Source organism: Ixodes scapularis, unplaced genomic scaffold (genome assembly GCF_016920785.2).
Source record: "Ixodes scapularis isolate PalLabHiFi unplaced genomic scaffold, ASM1692078v2 PGA_scaffold9__187_contigs__length_104089568, whole genome shotgun sequence".
NCBI lineage: Eukaryota > Metazoa > Arthropoda > Arachnida > Ixodida > Ixodidae > Ixodes > Ixodes scapularis.
The window spans coordinates 91900952-91920912 of record NW_024609884.1 but is presented as its reverse complement, the minus strand read 5'-3'; the positions used below and the strand labels follow the sequence as shown (position 1 = coordinate 91920912).

The 19961-nt window shown below is 46.8% G+C and overlaps 1 protein-coding gene across 2 annotated transcripts in view; it reads left to right on the top strand.

Moving 5' to 3' along the window:
* The window catches only part of LOC8041128 (solute carrier family 15 member 1), a 340827-nt gene that overhangs the window by 208882 nt on the left and 111984 nt on the right, over positions 1-19961 (top strand). The window contains exon 1 of one of the 2 annotated variants that reach the window (XM_029975228.3): positions 8424-8800. The exons of the other annotated variant lie outside the window; for it this stretch is intronic. Within the exon in view, the coding sequence (XP_029831088.1) occupies positions 8786-8800 (15 nt within the window). The 5' untranslated portion in view covers positions 8424-8785. Of the gene's footprint in view, positions 1-8423; positions 8801-19961 lie in introns of those variants that run through there. 2 annotated transcript variants of the gene reach the window in all.

Genomic DNA, 19961 nt, shown 5'->3' with positions numbered 1-19961 from the left:
CAAACGAGCAAGCCAGCAGATAAGAAATTGCTGCAGAAACCACTATTGTTGGCTGTCTATGAATTGCGATAGCATTCGTCTTTGACAGCGCCAAGGACGACGTCTAAGACGATGTAAACGACAAAGACGTATAGGTCGTCCTAGAGGACGTCCTTTAGGGCGATCTTAAAGGGGCCCTGCAATCATATTTAAGCGTCCACCTTTTTTGCGGTTTCCACGTCTCTTGGGGTTCAGGCAATCCAGCGGGCACGGAGAGAGTAACTAAATATCAGTGCGTCATATTTTAACCGGACGACGCGGAAACCTCCTCCACCGACGAGGGCGACCCGCGGTACCGAAAGCGCGCAAAATGTGACGTCTTTGGTCCTGGGCTTACTACTGGTCAGAGCCGCTAAAAGCTTCTTTATAGTCGAAATACAAAATATAAGTGGCGCGAACCGTTTCAATTTTTTATAAAAGTAGTTTCTGTTCAGTAGTTTAGATCAAAAAAGAAACGAATGCAGTTCATAAAGTACGGAAACAAGAAATGACCCGTCGGCATACCCGCCACCAAGCGGTGGAAAAGGCGGCGCATACTAGAAAGGAGTAGTGGGATCAGGCGCCGAGACGGAAAGGTCCCGGATGTACGCGGCGGCGCTGCGGTCATTTGGGCAGGAGGATCCGAGCGGCTCTGAGCGTTCCGAGGGCCTTCGACGAGAAGCTTTGTCTTGCGGTTTGGCCGTTTCGCGGTATGGCAGCGCAAAGTAGCTCCCATTCTGAACTGATCTTTACCCCGTGTTTGCTGTCGTTTGTGGCCAATGAAGTGTCATGCCGAATTAGTATTTAATCGCGCAGCAAATGCAATGAGAGCCACTGTGGCTGCCCGCTGCATACAGCCTATCCAGAACACGCTTCAATGGCGCCCTCTCGCGCCGTCGACTCGGAGTGCGGCAGCCGTGAGCGCTCGATAAGCTCACTACTTCTTCTCTAGTTCACGGCCACTCTCAAGCAACCAAGGACGTCATGAGGGAGGTTATTTTTTGCTTGTTTTTGTAATCTTAATTTGCCTATAACTTTTAAAATAAAGGGAATTTTGAGAAAAGAAAAGTTTCACTAAGTTACTACGTTCAGTGCGCTCAGGTTCGGTGCAAATTAACAATTAGTAAAAAAGTCATTGCAGGGCCCCTTTAAGGACGATGTTGGGGACGACGTCTCGAACGACCCATGGGGCGATTTTAAGGACGACTTTCAAGACGACGGCTAGGACGACGTCAAGGTCGTCAGGTCCTTCGAAGAGGCCGGGTGCGAATTGAAATGATTGTGACAACTTGCGCTGAAACTTTTTATTTATTTATTTATTGATACTGTTAGCCCTATTGCAGGGCTACTACAGGAGTGGAAGGTACAAACGATAAAAAGCAAAAAAGACACAAGACATAAATGCACACAGTTGTCGCGTTTCGCTTGGTCTCATAAAAAATCCTCACACTCATTGATAACTTCCCCTTGCTGGCACGTAAACAAGACGATACACACGATATTCCTCAGTTACTCGCACATATCAAAACGTTTTCAATGCAGTGAAGGAAAGCCGCAATGCATGCTGATATCACCGTTTCATTCGGCAGTTTATTCCATTCCCTGACGGCTCTTGGGAAAAAAACTAAATTTAAAGCAATCGTTTTTCACAGAATATTCTCTTTTGTATAAACTGTGCCTTAATTTTACGTCTTTAAGGACTTGGAAAAAATTATCTTTGTTTATCTTTTCATAATCATTAATAATTATGAAAATAAATTTTAACCTTTCAAAATACGTCCTAGACTCTAGGGTTGGAAGATTAGCCATTTGACAGAGCTCAGTAGGAGAATGATCGCGCCGATATTTGTCATAAATGAACCTAGCAGGGCTAAGCGCTCAACTTTTTCTAATTTAAATGCATTTGATGATGGTATGCGGATCCCTTCTATTTTGGCGTACTATATGACTGGCCTAACAAGGGTCTTATAGGCAAGGCTTTATATGTCCGCTGAGGCATAAGACAAGTTTCTTCTTAGATACCATAGTGATCTTTTGACTTTAGCAGACACTATGTCTATATGAGCATACCAACGTAAATATGAAGTGAATGTTAAGCCTAAGTACTTGGGGGGGGGGGGGGGGGTGTGCTCAGTTAGCTTTGCGAGTTCATGCTCGTTGATACAGTAGTCGTACCTCAGAAATTGTTTTTCCCTCGCAACTGTCATAAAGACTGATTTTCCTGGATTTAAGACTATTTGCCAATCTTGACACCATTCGTTGTTTTGTAGATTTTTATTTAATTAGGCCTGATCATCTGCTGTTCTAATTTCATTATATATCACGCAGTCGTCTGCGAACAATCGTATTGGCACTTTAATTACATTGTGGAGGTCATTTATAAAGATTAGAAATTAAAGTGGACCCAAAACACTTCCCTGAGGCACCCCAGAAAGTACTGGAGCAAAACTTGATGTACGACCACCGGTCTCAACAAACTGCACTCGGGAAGATAGATAAGAACGAAGCCATTGTGTTATTCTTGCGTTTTTAATATTTTGTTCAGTTTTAGTAATAACTTCTGATGAGACACTTTATCAAAAAGCCTTAGCGAAGTCTAAGAATACTATGTCAGTTTGACCGCGATGATTGTTTGGGCTAGCTCGTGAACAGTTTCGATCAGCTGGGTTGTAGTAGAAAGGCCCTTTCTGAACCCGTGCTGCGATTGATAAAAGAAATCATTGCCATCTAGATAATTAAGACGATGTTTTGATACGATATGTTCGAGCAGTTTGGAGCATGTGTTGGTAAGAGATATGGGGCGATAATTTCTTCAAAATCAGAAGTAGTACCACTTTTGTGTACTACTTTTGCATCGCCGCGCACTTTTGTGCGCGGCGATGCAAATGAGTCGGCGCTCCTGTGTAATCTGTGTGACGTCACTTCCGTGACCATTTTTTGTGACATCGATCTCCCAACTTTGCACCCCCTTCCAAGCGCGGAGAAAAGCATAGTTATACGTCAAAAAGAGGAAGTGAATCGGAAGGCATCCCTAAGAATAAACATAAAGTGGCCGTTTTGCCGTACCTGCCCTAGAATGTCCCACAATCTTAAAAATATTGCCGGTCGTTTCGGGGTTCACGTTGTGTTCACAGCGCTATCGAAGTTATTCAGATTATGCCCAAGGGTGAATAATAAAGCACACAAGGGGAAAGCATGCACAAAAAAAGCATGAAAACAAATATGTAGATAGCGTAACATCGGTGGTTTTCGAGATACCAACGACGTGTGGGAGAGCGTATGTAGGGCAGACGGGGAGATGTGCAAGTGAGAGGGCAAGGGAGCACGACCTTTCTGTAAGGCGGTCACCTTCGGGAAAATTGGCCATTCATTGTGACAGGTGCCTACGTTCTCCTGCATTCGATGAAACGCAGAGTTTGAGAAGGTATAAAACAAACACAAAAATAGAAATCTTCGGGCTTTTAAAATTAAGGTGAATGGTAATGAAGCATGCATCAACACATTCTGAACCCTTTTATCAGATAAGGAGTTTGAATTTATCTCGCGAGAACTTTGATTGTGAATGAATGGTTCGCTTGGGAGTGTTTATATGTTCGTTTTTTTTTACGAATAAAAATGCAGTAGACAGTAGCGCATTGTTTTTCCAATTCTTCCTGGAGCCCTTCTTTTTAGCGCTTTTCGAATCCAAGATGTAACAACTTGCCAACTACACTTTCATTGTACTAGAATTCGCGCATGAAATACACTTTTCAAAGCAGGGTTGGGCAGTATCGCGAAACAAATGTATCGCGGTAGTATTTCAGAAATGCATTTCGTATCTGTATTTCTGTATCGCGATACATTTTCTTCACCAGTATCTGTATTCCTGTATCGAAATATATTTTGAACGTTTCTTTGTATCGCGATACAATCAGGATGAAATGTATTTCGTTACATTTCTCGAGAAATATTGCCACTCCCCTCCCCCCCCCTCACCCCCCCACCAAAAAAAAAAAAGTCCGAACGCATTTTTCGTGAACTTTTGACGACACTAGGGACAAGAAGATGCTGGGGCATTGTTACTATACTCACCAAGGTTCCTTCCGATTCTCCGAACTATTTTTCCATGCGTCCTCTTCTCTCTTCTGAAAGGTGTTGCGTAGTCGGGGACTCGAACCAGGTGGCGTGCCAGGAGTGGAGTCAGAGCATCTTCTGCCGCAGGTCCTTAGGTAGGGATTTCTTGAGTCATTATTGACTGGCATCCAATGCCCGCTGCTAACCGTCTCTCTCGCCTTAGAATTCAGAGTACACCCAGCCGGCAAAGCTGAGTCACATTCCGTTGCAGCACGAGCCTGGCGGTGGTTGACTTGAAATAGTAGGAAATCTCACGCTGTGAAGCTGAACACATATTTGAATGCATCTGCGACTTCGCCCGTAACATTGCACGGTTCAAGGGTACGTCATCAGCCGACGTGAACGTGACCCACTGCTCTGGTGATCCGAAACTTAGAAGGAGGCCAGACGTAGCCTCGCTGTGGCGACCACGACTTCGTACACCTGCGACTCATCTCTAACGCGCTGTTTCTCGGAGAGCTCGCACCTGTTCCGGCAATATCAGGTCGCAATCCACGAGGTCTCTGTTTGGATGATGCGAAACTTGAGGACTGCAATCCATGCGTCGGTGGCGGAGGGTCGGTAGGAGGAACCTTCACAGCAGGAATGCCACCGTATCGTTTTTTTCAACCTTAACAGAAGATAAGACGTGTTCCAGGATGCTTCAGGTGGTCCACTGTTCTCAAAAATTCCAAATTACACTGCCTGCACGATCTTCAACGAGGTAACCTACAACGAAAGTACGTATTGTCATTTGATACAGCAACGTGGTAAAGTTTAATGTTCAAGGCCACACCTAGAGATGAAGAATACCAGTTCATTCCACCGTAACGTCATGTGATCAGTGTTGACAGGGGCGTCCTTATTGGACGGGGGCGTGGTGACGTATTCATAGGATTTAGGGTGACGTATAATTTATTTAGAAGTCGAAGTCTTTTCACATCCCTCGTCAGACAGACAAGATGTCAGGGAAGGATCCGCGGTCAGTCCTTGATGGAACGTTTTTTTGAGGCCCTTGAAGACGCCTCGTCGTCCGAGACCACTACCTTCAACGCAAAGTGAGAAGCCTACGGGAAAGAAAGTTCGTGATCAAAAACTTCTACTTCAAACGTCGAGCTTCATCATAGTTTTCGTTTTAAACAAATTTGAAAGATGTATCGCAGTATCAGTATTTCTGTATTTGTATTTCTGCTTTCCTTGGAATGTAGTCCTGCATCTGTATTTCCAAATACTTTTTGCATCTATTTAAAATGTATTTCCGATACGTATTGCGAGACATTTTTAGAGATATATTTTAGTATCAGTATTTTAGGTACTATTTTCATGTATTCCAGTATTTGTATTTCCAAATACATTTTTGAGTATCTATTCCCAACCCTGTTTCAAAGTCAGGCGCTCGGGCCTGCCGTTGTCAGCATTGCAGGTGTTTGTAAGGCGGGACAAAGGTTCTGTGAGAATATGTGAGGACCTGGTGTAGCGGTAAAAAGGGGGATTAAAGTAGCGACTGCAAGCGCTCTTCTAGTAGCGCCCGTGAGGTTTCGGTGAAACCCCCTTGTGGTTTCTCTACGTCACATCACTATCATGATTTGCCTCGCCGTGACGTCACGACCTGTGTTACTGGCTACTTATGAGTTGCGAACGAGAAGTTCAATGATCTGTGTCAAAAGCTCGGCGAAAACTTGGAGTCATCGCATTCTTAAACCAACACCGTCAGGGTTAACTGTCTGAATATTACTCTTATTTCCGTGAATGAAATAATTAATCCTTTTACAGCGAAGCCCTGTTATGTGCTAGAATCTGGAAAAAAATGCGTCCATGGATGCTAGCAAAACACTCCCGTTTAAACGGCGCTCCTTCGTTCCGATTGGTCGTGGCAAATATAAATAAAAATAGGAGGTAACCCGCGTGAGTCAGCCTTCCTTGGCATTATTAGATAGTGAGGTCCTGAACCCTTGTTGTCATCGACGGTCACCGGCTTATCTCAGCTAAGAGTGCGCTGTGACGAGGCTGAGGGCAGAACGCGCCGATCTAACCTCCTTTCTTTCGCTTCCGCGATGCTGACAAAGAGACTCGGGATCTTCATCAGCATCGCTGATAACGAGCCCAAATCGCTGTAACACCGAAAAACGTCGTTTACCAACACGTACACGTATACCAACGACGAACAACAGAACGCGTATCGACCTCACGTTAAGCAAGAACGTATCCGAACAACCAATGATAGTTTACCATAGTGACCATAAGGCAATGATAAATTTAGTCACTAATTATATAAAGACAATTATACAACAAAGCCGTGTACGTGTCTTCATTGCAATCATATGTAAATCGTATAGATGTCGTATAGTTCTCGTAAAGTTGTCGTAAAGTTTGCAATAAGGAAAGAGGGACATTGAATGTTGTCAGTGTCCCTCTTATCGTAAATTAGAAACGAACACGCTCAACCATCTACAGTGTCGTAAAGGTAACGGCTTCGCTGGTCCTCCATCTTCACGTGAAGTGGATGGGCTCTACAATTTTTAGACGCCATTTTGTATGTTTGGTCAATCGTGCAAACCCCAGCGCAGTGACTCTTTCAATCACACACGTCACCAATAGGTGACTTGTGCGTGCGCCACTGTTCATCGCATGCTTTGGTTACTAGGTCAGAGCCCGTCGAGTTCACACTGTTATGATCGGCCACCCAGAGGGCAGGTTCGGCTTCCTGGCAGCGCCATCGACCACCCATCGAGTGACCAGAGACTCGGGCTCGGCATTCTGGCGCCGCCGAACATGTCGACCGACGCGGCGTGGGTGGGGTGCGGCTTCCGGGCGACACCGAGCGCGCCACCCGGCACAGCGGGAGCTGACCCCCCTGACACCCCGCTGAGAAACGGGGGCCCGCTTCCTCGGCCTTCGGACCGGGTGCTAATGAACGACGTAGACAAGTGGAGACGTTTGGGTCTCGGCGTGTGGTCGGGAGAGCTGCCTGTTCCCGCGATCTTCTGGGAGACGGGATGAGGGGGATGCTTGGACCGGGGTGTGACCACGTGGGAGGTCCGCGTCCCGGGAGACCTGCAGAGACGTCCCGTGGTGACGAAAGTGCCCTTTCCCCTCGCGGGACCTTGGACAGGGACCCCCTCGCCACTTCAAGGAGGCTACATTGGCCGGTGCTCGGACTCGTCAAGAGTCTTCCCTTCTCAGACGCCAAAGCTGAAAGATGACGATGTAAATATTCCTGTATATAAACGTCTTCTCCTCTCAGTGAACGCTCCTCAGTATCTTCGAAGTCCACGACGCTTGGAAGTGGGAGCATGCTCGGCCCGGAATCGTAACAACACCGTCAGAGTCGTTCTCGGGAGATAAATAACTCGCAGCTTGAGCTCTCGACGTCACCTCAACGCACTGCTAGCGCGTGGAAACATATTGTGCTGTTCAAGGGAGAGAAGAGGACTTACCAACATCCAGAGCAAACGCCTTTTCAAGCTAACCCTTTAAACTCTCAAATCTCTGCGGAAAACAGAGTTCACAAGATATACCTGTCCTGTAATGGCGCTTTATGGCCTACACGTTATGAGTGAGCTTCACAGTCATCTTGCTGTCAGCTACAGGAAATTGCCTGCCTGTGGAAGGGGAAGACTGGGGTGAAGAAGCTTGAAACCGCACCCTCCCGTTTATTATCCAGCCCATCAAACTCGCATTCATACAATTCTGAAATGCACCTTAAAACTTCACAGAGATTGTTTTTGTTGTTGGTTTTTTTTTTTTTTTTGCACACGAGACTTTGGTTGGAGCCAATAATATATTCCGACGGAAATTTAATTTTGAAGTTTTACTATGTGCGTCTGTGTGTGTGTGGAAAGGGGGCGGGGACTGCACTTGGATAAACTGCATGTTTTATCGATTTTCAAAGTGCTGGTGTCCATGTCCTCTTCTCTCGCGACGCTCGGCTTCGCCTTTGCCTTTTCGCCAGGCTCCAGCCATGCAAAGGTCAGCGGGTGGCCTCAAATCAGCCGGGCTCATTTCTTCCAAAGCAGATAAACAAAGAAACGAGCAGCATGAACAAGCTGATTGCCGCCGTGATTAGGTCAGTTTACCCAGCTGTCGTCGGTTGGAAGAGATGACCTCGTTTCGCGGGTCAGAGTCCGCGGTTCTCCGCTTCTTTGGGCCTTCCCGACTGAAGGATGTATGGGCAAATGAATGAATGAAGGCGCGTCTGGGTGTTCCGGTCTCCTCCGCGCCGTGCCTCTCTCCCCTAGAGGTCGCGAGGGTTTGTTCACTTCCGTTTTCAGCGGGGTTTTCAATCGGCTTGCTCGGAACGGGGAGCGGTGTGGGACGACTCGCTGCGCCCGCCTTCTCGGCCGCGTCTCTCGGCCCCTCGCTCTCTGCGACGAGTTACGACCGTTCCGAGCCTCTTGGTGCCCGCGGCGGCAGTCGAGTGCATCTCAGCGGAAGCCGACGTCAGTTGCGACGTCGTCTCGAGGTTGTGGTTCCGCAGGGCTTAGCCGTCCGCGCCGCGGCGGCCCGGGAAACGGGTTTTGTTTTCGCGGAGGGAGTTCTCTCCCGCGCGTGATAGGGCCAGGTCGCGCGGCTGCCCGACTGGCCGCTCATTTCCTGCTACGCGGGAGCGGCGGGCAGGTGATCGCGCAGAACCGTCTCCGGAGAGGCAGCAGCGTCGGCTGTCCACAGGCTGTCCATGGGTTTTCCACAGGTCGGTGAACCGCTTTCCTCTGCTTGAATCGCCGCCTGTGCGGCCACCGTTCCATACTTATGACACCCGCCGTTCTGTGTTCGCCTTTACTCGAGAGACCATTTGTGTTCATCTCGTGAAGTGGCGGGAGTTGAGTGGCCGCCTGTCTTTGGGAACATCGCGAATCTGTAGGCAGCACCTAAAGCCTTAAAAAAAAAAAAAAAAAAAAATTCAGAGTAAAGGCACTTCAGTTATTGTTGTGAAGTCGCAGGAGACGCGTCCTTCAGAACCGTTAAAGCGGTCCGCGACGGGTCGCCCTTTTCGGGGGCGCAGTGAGGCAAGGCAGGCTTATTACTGGGGCGCTGTGCGCCCCAGTAATAAGCCCAGTAACTGTGCAACAACGTTATTCCGGTGGATCGGTCGATGGTGGCCTGTTTTGTTCTAGATACGCAGGCTAACGGCGGATTTTCTAATAATAATAACATCTTTATTTCTTATTTACAATGGTGGAGGTCGAGAAAAAAAAGCCGCACAAAACGGCTTGACGAGCTCTCGGCCCCCAAATTGCATTCTCCAGCAGTGACAGGGCGAGAGAGAACCAAAAAACACACACGCACACCAAAAACATTAGTCGTCTACAACAAAACGGCACATCAACGCATGCAACTCGTTCATGTTGATGATATCGACGTGAACATCATTGGGAATAAAAAAATTAAGAAGTTTAGGTAATCTGTAAAATAACATTTCTTTTCCACGTCCATTTGAACAGCATTGAACTGCTCAGTGTGTGGGCTTTATTCGTTGTAAAGTACATCTGCATCTGTACACCGCGCTGCCTGTGTGCCCTTGTGACTGATATCCGGCGAACAGTTGCACGCAGAAGTAGATGTGCACGGTGGTTGCGCCTCGCTCTAAAGCGAACAAGGCTTGTTTAGGGGCTTTCATAGAAGGAATTCTGCATCAGAGCTAGATTCAAATGTCAAGTTTTGTGTACATGCAAACGGAGTAGTACTACTACTGCAATAAACTATCTGCCCAACAGAGCACGAAGGAGATCGAAGCCGGCAGAAATACGTTAAATAGGAACCATTTTAAGCCTGAGATGGGCGGCCGACGTTTCGCTTTTTGTTTTAAAGTATCTGTACAATAGACTAAACTATTGAGGAAGAGATTGAATCGTCGCTTCCCTAGCGGCTAAGTTGAGAAGTAAATTCATGAGAACAAAAACATGAATTATTTGTATCTGGTTCTAACACAGCGCTCGGCTGAACGCTACGCAGTCGAACGCTGCGTAGAGTTCGGCTCGAGCTCGTATTTAATAATTGAAGAAGCAGTCGAACACGAGTTCCAGCCGAAAGCTGACGCTGTACTCATGTTTAATCTGCAATCCGTACTTGGTCGAGAGAAATAACGTAAATAATGTGACTTGATCAAGTCCTCCTTCTCCGGAAAACATATGTCTTCCACTGAACTCGTCTAAGTGTCAATTTGGAAGCTCGAAAACTAAGGTACTTGGTCACCTTGTAGAAAAACACGGGGTCCAACCTGACGCTGAAAAGTGTAAAGCTGTACAAGAATGTCTAGTGCCAACATCACCTAAGGACATGCCTAGCTTTTTTCGGTCTTTGTTCGTATTTTCGTCGTTTCATTCGCCAATTCGTCGATATCGCCCGTCCACTTACAACGTTCAGTTCGATCCCCTCACCAACAGTGACAATTCGCCTGAGACAGTTTAGGCGGCAAATTGCGCTCGAGAGCGAAATGCGCGTAACCATCGTGAAAGCTTTTAGGTGCACGTTTTGAGAACGCCTTTCCTGAACCTGGCTACGCTACAAAACGGCACAAAACGGTAACACAGCCTACAGCCTATTTTTCGTAATCTAGAGATATATCTGCATCAGCAATAAGCCGTCGGTGTGAGGAAGTCTGCGTGGATGCGCGTCGTCGCTTTATTGCTAATGTACTTCAGTTTGTTTCCCGCGTAGCGCGTGGTACATGTGCTAAAAAAAAAAAAAGAAAACAAAAGTATTTCCGCTTGACATTCATTTAACAAGCCCTCCAGCTTTACCGAAAAAAAAGAAAAACAGTTGGCATTGGAAGTTGCAACAGTTTTGGTTTGAGTCTTTTTCGCCGGAAGAAGCGGCCTATTTTCCGCACACCGGGCGGCTCGTGGCCTTCACCCTTCGGTTTCTCCAGACGGCGCTGATAGTGTCGATGTCCGTTTTCTGCGGAGCGTGCAAGAGATCGTCAATTACGAGGGATTTACTATTGATATTTTTTGCTCTACCGCTCGATTATCGAGGTTCGCTTCTGCTGCCCTTCTCGCTATACTCCGTTCACCCTTAAAGGGCGGTGCAACGATATTCAATTGGAATGATTTTCACTTTACACGAGCTTACTGGCACTAGTGGCACTCAAGGACACTCGCACACAACGCCCCTGGCCAAGAAACTCCTTTGTTGCGGTGTAACTTCAAGGACAAAAGCGAGCGTTGTCATTCAATCTCTCCTTCGCGAAACTTTTTGACGTAACTGGGGGATCGCGCAGTATCCTCTAGTGACGATATTTCAATGCGGCTCATAGGCTGGACCGGAGCATTGCGTGGGCACTCGATTCGGGCTCGTGGTATAATCGATAACTTGAGAAGCATTCGAGTAGTAGCCCGTGTCCAATCACTGCCATGACGACAATAGCCGAACCATAACAATATCTGGAACTCAGCGGGTGTCTTGTGCCTTGCCAACCCCAGCGCGTGACTATGATGAACATTGGCGGCATGTAATCGGCTCGAGATCACGTCGCCGCTTGTTCTGGCAGCGAGTTCAGGTGTGAACACTGCTCGCTTTTCTTTAATTTTTTTTTCTGCGACTTCGATTGCGTGTGGTGAAAAACGAACGGGTGTTTTAAAAGTCATTGACATAGGTGACCCGTTCTAAGCGGTATTTGCGCAGTGCACAAAAATCGTTGCATCGCTTTTTTAAGCTGAGACAACAAGCTCCGCCTTCAGAGCGAGCTTTCTGCCCTTGTTAACACAAATGTGAAGGCACGCGCAACCAAAGCACTGCGGAAGCCGTCGAGCTCGCGCTGAAGGAGGAGCTTCTAGTCTCAGCTAAAGAATGAACTAAGTATAAAGGCTAACCTTAGTTTTGTTTAACCCGAGACTGGGGTATTTCGGAAAAGGGACGAGAAGAAAAGAGGCCACAAGGAGGCGACGTCTCAAACACAGCTAAGGATTTTATTCCATCGTATGCACTTTTATACACACCACGTCCACACACCACCAACCAAGTCGACCAATGACAACATAACACCCGGAATACACTAAGCCAAACATAGGCCCAAAACATTACAAAAGAAAAATCTTTCAGCCAGACAAAAGGACAAGATAAGCCTCCGACTACACAGTCAACAAAGAACCGTTAAAAGGTTTTTTCAAACCCGCAAACACACGGAACCAAAGGGAAAGAGGGCATACAAGACCTAATTACACAAAGCCAAGCAACAAACCATTAAACTAGCCGGTACATAGTCACCGTAAAGCAAAAAAAACCAAAAAAAAAACCGGCAATTGGTCATTCTAACCCGCACTACACATTGAAGGAAAGCGGAAGAGGGTAACCATGGTAATCTATGGTAATCCTTAGCTGTGTTTGAGACGTCGCCTCCTTGTGGCCTCTTTTCTTCTCGTCCCTTTTCCGAAATACCCCAGTCTCGGGTTAAACAAAACTATGGTTAACTTCCACCAGCTCGCCTGCACCCTTACAATTTTTTCACTATAAAGGCTGTTCTTTATTTTAGCTGCACGCGGTAACTCGGTTTCGTATAAGGAGGATTCACTGGGCGCCATATTTGTGGATGCTGTCTAGAGCGCACGCTGAAAACGAGCCCACATTAATAGGCTGCTAAGACCTGCAATCCTGATGGTGTGGAATGCACGTTGCAAAAGAAACGTTGCAAAAGCACGCGCTCAGCAGTCGCGCACACATCTATGGTCGCCAGTAAATACTTCCTATAGGGAGTATTCACTGGCGGCCATATCCGTGTGCGCTGCTGCTGAGCGCGTGCTGACGGCGAGCTTCCGCAGTCCTTTTGGAGCGTGCATTTAGCACCATCAAGGTTGCCGGTCTTAGCAGGCTATTAATGTGAGCTCGTTTTGAGCATGCGCTCTAAACAGCACCCACAAATATGGCGTCCAGTGAATACCTCCTATATGGGACGTAATGTTGGCGCGAGCGCCTGCATTTCTCTAAGATTTGTCTCAAGACTTCTGTGTCGCTGTGCAAGTCATGGGTACGAGCGCATGCTTTTGTGAAATGCTTTTTTTTTTTTTAGCATGCGTTGTGCTATTACGCAGCTCTTCTGCACATCTGCCCATGCCTTCAACAGCGCTGCACACTCGTCATAGGTATATTTTCCTGCACATTCGCGCAAAGATGCACTTTTACTGGCTGTGATCGGTTCACCTTGAGTACCGATCAAAGCTGTACACTCGCGGTCTCCCACTTCATTAAAAAAAAAAAAAATTTGTGCTCGAGTATTAGCGCCGAGATATTTCGCTGGCCCCCTTTTATTGTCTCCATTCGTGACGTCGAGACCGGGATTTGCCTTGTCGTGAGACTACGAGTTGTAAACTTGGCTGCTTATCACCAGCTGGGTACAACAAGTGCAATGAAAGAATAATAGGAGCCTTAGACATGGACAGAAAACGAGACGACACCGAGCGCTACTTACAACTAGACTTTATTTAAAAACACCTATAGAAGTTGTATGGCAAATTGCTAGGCAATAGTGTTGGATACATGAAACGTTCTTGCGTCCCAAATGCTCAGCGATACTCTGAGTTTCCAGACGCCAGACGCCTACGTTCACGGCTATCTACATTCGATAATTTAACGCGTGGCATGTGTGCGCTTGATTATAGTTCTTAGAATTAAGCTGTACTACCACTATTCGTGCCGGTAAACCTGGCGATCTTCCAGTCTTCCATACTCTCCGAGCTCCTCTTCCTCTCAGTGGGCACAGGTTATCGAGCTCCTCCTCGCCTACTTCGCACCTCCTCGCTTACCGCTTTGGTCACATGACCTCCCCGTTAACCAATCAGCGTCGAGCAGCTCACTCCTCCTCTCCCACCCGATGACGATGATGATGAATGTCGAGCCACGCGGCCACGCTTTTATCCAGCATTCACGATATGCCCATCCAAACACCGTTTCACGTTAAAGCGTTTGACGGGGTGTCAACTTATTAGAGAGTTCTGGCAGATCGTTTTCTCGCCCCGATAACGATACATCCTCTCCCCTCCGGCGGCCTTGGGCATGCGTCGTATTGTTATCGGGTATCGTTATCGGGGCGAAAAAACGATCTACTAAAACACTCTACTATGAGTCGGACGCAGTGCAGGCGGCCCGCAGGGCTTTCCCGCCAAATGGCACCTCAACGCAGAGTGATGTGTCGTGACCTGCTGTAATTAAGAATAAGAAATACGTTAGCATGACCCTTGGGAAACGCCCCACACGTCCTCCTCTGGGAAACGCTGACGCTGACCTTTTTACTTTTCTGTTTTGGCCTTCTCTTTTGCTTCCTTTATATTTTGCTGTCTCTTTTTGGGTTTGTAGCGGGGCTTGTGTTAGCGTTTCCCAAGGGTCGTGCTGATGCATTCAATAGGGATCCAACGATGGATCTTCTTTTATTATTATTTTTTTTGCCGCTTGCTTGGACCAGCGCTAGTATTACTTGGTGGTTCACACTCCATTTTGTAGCGCACAGAGCAAGGCCTACGCGCTCCGCACACCTGCAAGTTCCGACTCGCCCCAGCATCCTTTCGCGCACATTGGCTTCCGCCCCGTGACGTCGCCTCCCTCTCGCCTTTGTCCTTCTCTACTCTCCTCCTCTCTCTAAGCGGCGCCCTTCCCACTGTTTTCTCCACAGGCGGACGCCGTCAGCTCTTCCAATAGACGCGCTCAAATGACACTGAAAAGGTCCTTGGGGAAAAAAAAAAAAAAAAAACGTGTTAGAGATAAATTTTGTAGTATTTTTATCCCGTGAATTTATTTTCCTCGAAGATGTAACTAAACGAAATAAGACAAAAAAAGAAAGAAACTTATAGCAGTCGTTACATCATACTAGGATCTTGGGGCCGCCAAGCGCGTGTTGCATGCGAGGGTAGGGCGTGCAATTGGAAGCTCTGCCAGGTATATACCCCCGCACTGACACCAGTCGTGATGCCTTTTCCCGATTTTTCTGAAAATCAACGCCTTTGAAAAAATCTGGCAACAGCTAAAATCCTCTGAGCGAGTCCAACAACATCGGGCGGCCGACGCCATGGTGAAGGACTCCGTTGCGGCCGGTAGTGTTGTTTACACTGAGGCGTTCTTGCGTTTCCTCGATCCCTTCGCCTCTGTATCGCTGCAGGTAGCGCCTTCCAGATCACGGGTGGGGTGAATGACATTTCCCAACTCTGCAAGAGCCGATAGGAGTCAGAGCGCTCCTTCGACAAAAGCTACAACTTACTCGTTTTGGGGCGATCCATCCTTTGTGGTTCTCCGTGTTTTTTTGGCAACCTGTGGAATGAAATTCGCAGATACAAAATTAAGTGTTATTAAAATGCTAGTAGCATTCTGGCTGAGCTGGGCGATTTGAGTGGGATTACGCGACTTCTGCGCTTTGATGATCACCATAATTTCAAGAGCCAGAAACCCGCCCCGCTCCCCCCGGCCCTCCCAAATTTCTACACTGCACATTTCTTCTTCGTGTTCAAATACGTAAACCCACACCAGCCATCGTTAGTACATGGCCATCACGGGTTTCATGTACGACAACATAGTGTACAGTAAATAATACAAGAACAAGTAAAACCTCTATAGAGGGTGTTTCAAAATTAAGTTTCGACTCTAAAATCGCCTCCAAAATCAGGGACTCGACGTATCATGTAGAACCGTTCCTCGAATACGTATTTTACTGGTCGGGTTTGCGCATTAAAATTTTATTTCCCAGTTTCATATACAAAAAAGAAGCCTATGCTCTTAAATGGATGAGTTTTTTTTTTATCGTACTTGAAGTAGAGATTCGATATTATAATTTATCAATGGGACGATTAAAGTATGTACTCGAGGTAAGCTGTGTGAACGGGACTACTAAAATACTTATTCGAGGTAAGTTCAAACTTGATACGCTTAGCCGCTTATTCTTGAGTGTATCAAAATAAAGTTACAAGCTACAGTTAATGGCTCGTCAAAAATCGACAACTGAGCGGATCAAGTTAATACTTGCTTCGAATGCGTATTTTACTTGTCCCATTTACACAATAAAAAGTCAGGTCTCTACTTCATATGTTACAAAAAATAAATAAAAAACCGGACATTTTTGGAGCATTTTTTTTTGTACTTAGTACAATAACATTTCAAGTTTTAATTCCAATTCTACCTTTAAAAGACGCATTCGATTTAAGTTTCTACTTGATACGTCGAGTCTCTGATTTTTTCGGGCAATGTGAGAGTCGAAACTTTATTTTGAAACAGCCTGTAGTCGTAGAGCAGCAGGTCAGTAGTGAAGCAGAAGCTGCAAGCGCGTACATGTTTTGCATAAAGCATGCGCTGCACAGGTGTGTACGCGCTACAGGCAAAGCACCTACGCACAGCTGCTTTTGAGAGTGTTTGACTGCGTTGCCTCGAAAAACGAAAGCCGAGTCACCGGCACATTTCTGCTTCGTATGAAGCGTGGAATCCAATTCAAGGAATAGGGTGGCACGCAACATATGCAGCCTGGATGTCCTGGTTTCTCGCAGCTGCAACGCAGTCAGACGCACTCAAACACTCTCAAACGCAACTATGCGTAGGGGCATTAAAGCGTGAGGTTGTATGGCTCCGTGCATACCTAACACATAATTTGCACGCGCAAGTTGGAAGCACCGCGAGCTCGCGCATACCTGAAGCTACACCCTCGCGAAACTGTCCTGTCCACAAGCGGTACCACAAGCGCTGTTTCAAGCAGCATTACATCTTGACGCTTTCATTTCTTGAAATCAGCTAAAACTTAAAAACTCTACCCCCAAACGCAACGAAGCGAGATTTAAAACACCGGACTCAAACGCCCTAGGAGCGTTGGGCGGGAACGGCTCGTGTTCCGTTCTTGCAATTGGCCAGGCAAACGCCTGCGCGTCTGCGCCGCTGAATATCCCCACCCGACCGACGCCCGTCAACCGATAAGGAGTACATTTACGAATACGTACGCACTCTGCTTATAGAGGGCTACGCCGTGGTAAGTTGGCATCGTGGGCTGTGGATCTGACGCAGTCAGACTAGCGCCTACGGCATGTGCAGCGTATGCAACGACGCCCCACTACCCTGCAGCATGGCGGCTGGCTTGGTTACCGTTGTGTACGACAGATGGCACTTTTTTTTTTCTGAAGGGTCTATACTAGTGACGCAAAACTATCGATAAATTGACTATCGCTACTATTGATAGTATTATCGATAGTTTTACGATTATCGATAGTGTTTCCATAGTCGACTATCGGTAGTACTATCGGTAGTTTTGTTACTATTGATTGTCAGGTTTCTTGCGACTATCACTAATATCGATAGTACTATCGATAGTTCTGCACCACTATCGACACGACACCACGCCGACCACACCAACGGAAGGATGGGCGACGCCTCTTACAAAAGGTGTTAGCTAGTGCCGCCGAGGCTGGCGCCGCATGCTTCGCAGTCTGCGTGCTCGTTACGAAGTTTGACGCGCGTTTGGACGAGTGGTAGTATTCGCGTAAGGAGCGAACACAGTTGCCGCACCGCCGCTCGCCTCCCTTCCCCCTCTTTTCGCCCAAACTCCCTTCTTCGTCATCACTGAAAGCTGGACCAAAGTTGGGATGGAGAGTGCTTGGGCTAGTTGGTGTCCCATTTGATGAAATAAAGCGAGAAAAAGAGAAGAGGAAGTGACTCAAACTACTAGTGTCGCAAAACTATCGATAGTAAACCATCGACAATATTATCGATTGGTTTACGATAGTCGACTATCGATAGTTTTTCGATAGTTTTTGATATTTGACTATCGATCGTTTTTTAATATCGATAGTCAGATTTCTGGCGACTATCGATACTATCGATAGTACTATCCATAGTTTTGCACCACTAGTCTATACACAAACTCAACTCTATTACGTCACGCCGCGGTGGTGGCGCGTCGGCCGCACTTCCGGTCTGGGGTGGTGGGCGGAAGTCACCGCGTGAGACATGCATTTCTGTGAAATTTCCCGGGGAGGCTCCCACTAAAGCGTTAAACACATGTGAGCAAAAACCGCGACGCGTCGCGCCGCTGAGCGATGGAACTATGATAACCGTCGTTGTCGTAGCAGCGGCGCGGCATTGGGCAACGTATCATAGCGTCATTTAATTTTATTTTATTTTATTACCTTAAAGCCCCAGAGGGGGGTTACATGAGGGGTGGAAATGCGGTGCACATAGATGCCAAACAATTTTAAAGCCAGACGTGTGCTGTTACATCTTCTATGAATGTTGATGAGCAGGGGATTGCATAAAGCCAGACGTGTGCTGTTACATCTTCTATGAATGTTGATGAGCAGGGGATTGCATAAAGCCAGACGTGTGCTGTTACATCTTCTATGAATGTTGATGAGCAGGGGATTGCATAAAGCCAGACGTGTGCTGTTACATCTTCTATGAATGTTGATGAGCAGGGGATTGCATAAAGCCAGACGTGTGCTGTTACATCTTCTATGAATGTTGATGAGCAGGGGATTGCATAAAGCCAGACGTGTGCTGTTACATCTTCTATGAATGTTGATGAGCAGGGGATTGCATAAAGCCAGACGTGTGCTGTTACATCTTCTATGAATGTTGATGAGCAGGGGATTGCATAAAGCCTGACGTGTGCTGTTACATCTTCTATGAATGTTGATGAGCAGGGGATTGCATAAAGCCAGACGTGTGCTGTTACATCTTCTATGAATGTTGATGAGCAGGGGATTGCAGCAGTGCCGCGAGAAAGGCCGTTCCAGGTTGTTCTGCGGGTGCTTGGGCGGGCAGCCTGAAGGGAATGACCGGTGCGCTGCGATATATGTGCTGGGGCTAAAATATAGGGTGGTTGACAAAGCGGTGACTGAAGAAAAACTTGTTAAACAAGCAGGGGCTCGTGATGCGGCGACGAATCGAAAGAAGCGGGAGCCCTGATTCAGCTTTTAAGAATGATATGCGGATATTGCATGAATATGAGTAATGAATGAACCGAGTAGTGCGATTTTAGGCAGCTTCGAGTGCATTGATTAGATACCGTTTTTTTTTTAAACTTAACAGATTTGTAAAAAAAAAAAAAAAAAAGAGAACGTGAAAGTTCACTTATACGGTTTACGCATGTGAATTATACGGCCAGGGGGACAGAGTATAGAGGGCTAATCGTAACGATCAGTCGGCTAATGATTAAAATTCGTAATTAAGTTTTTAATTAATGAAAAGACATATGGTTCCAATTAGAAACTTCTTTAGCGTCATTGAAAACCACTAAATCAACTCTTTTTAGAGGGAGATAACGCAGGGGCAGCATTTTACGGCGTTCTAAAAAAGCGCTCAATTTGGACGCGTTTCTAGGTTTCGTTTTCTTATCGCAGCACATTTTTGCGCCCGCGGTCCTGTCCCCCGGTGGTCGTGGCGCGAAGCCAGCTCCTCGCCTCCCTCGTAGCTGGGAGAGAAGTTGGGCGCACGTGTGTTGCGCGTCTCAGTTACTGGGGAGCAGGACTGCTGGCACAGAGAGGCGCTCCGATAAGAAATCGAAACCTAGAAACGCGTCCAAATTGAGCGTTTTTACGGAACGCCGTAAAATACTGCCCCTGCGTTACATCCTTCTAAAAAGAGTTGATTTAGTGTTTTTCGATGATGCTGATCAAGTTTCTAATTGGATATGTATGACTATCTCCATTAGTTAAGTTAATTAACGAATTTTAATTCATTAGCCGACTGATCATTACGATTAGCCCCCATACTATGTCCCCCTGGCCGTATAACACACCTGCACAAACCGCATTAGTGTAGCTTTCACGACTTTTAAAAAAAATCTGGTAAGTTGAGAAAAAACCCAAAAAAACTCTAGTATATTTGGTGTGGCTCCAGATTTTAGACGCATATTCTAGCTTTGATCGGATAAGCGATCTGTAGCCGAGTAATCTTAC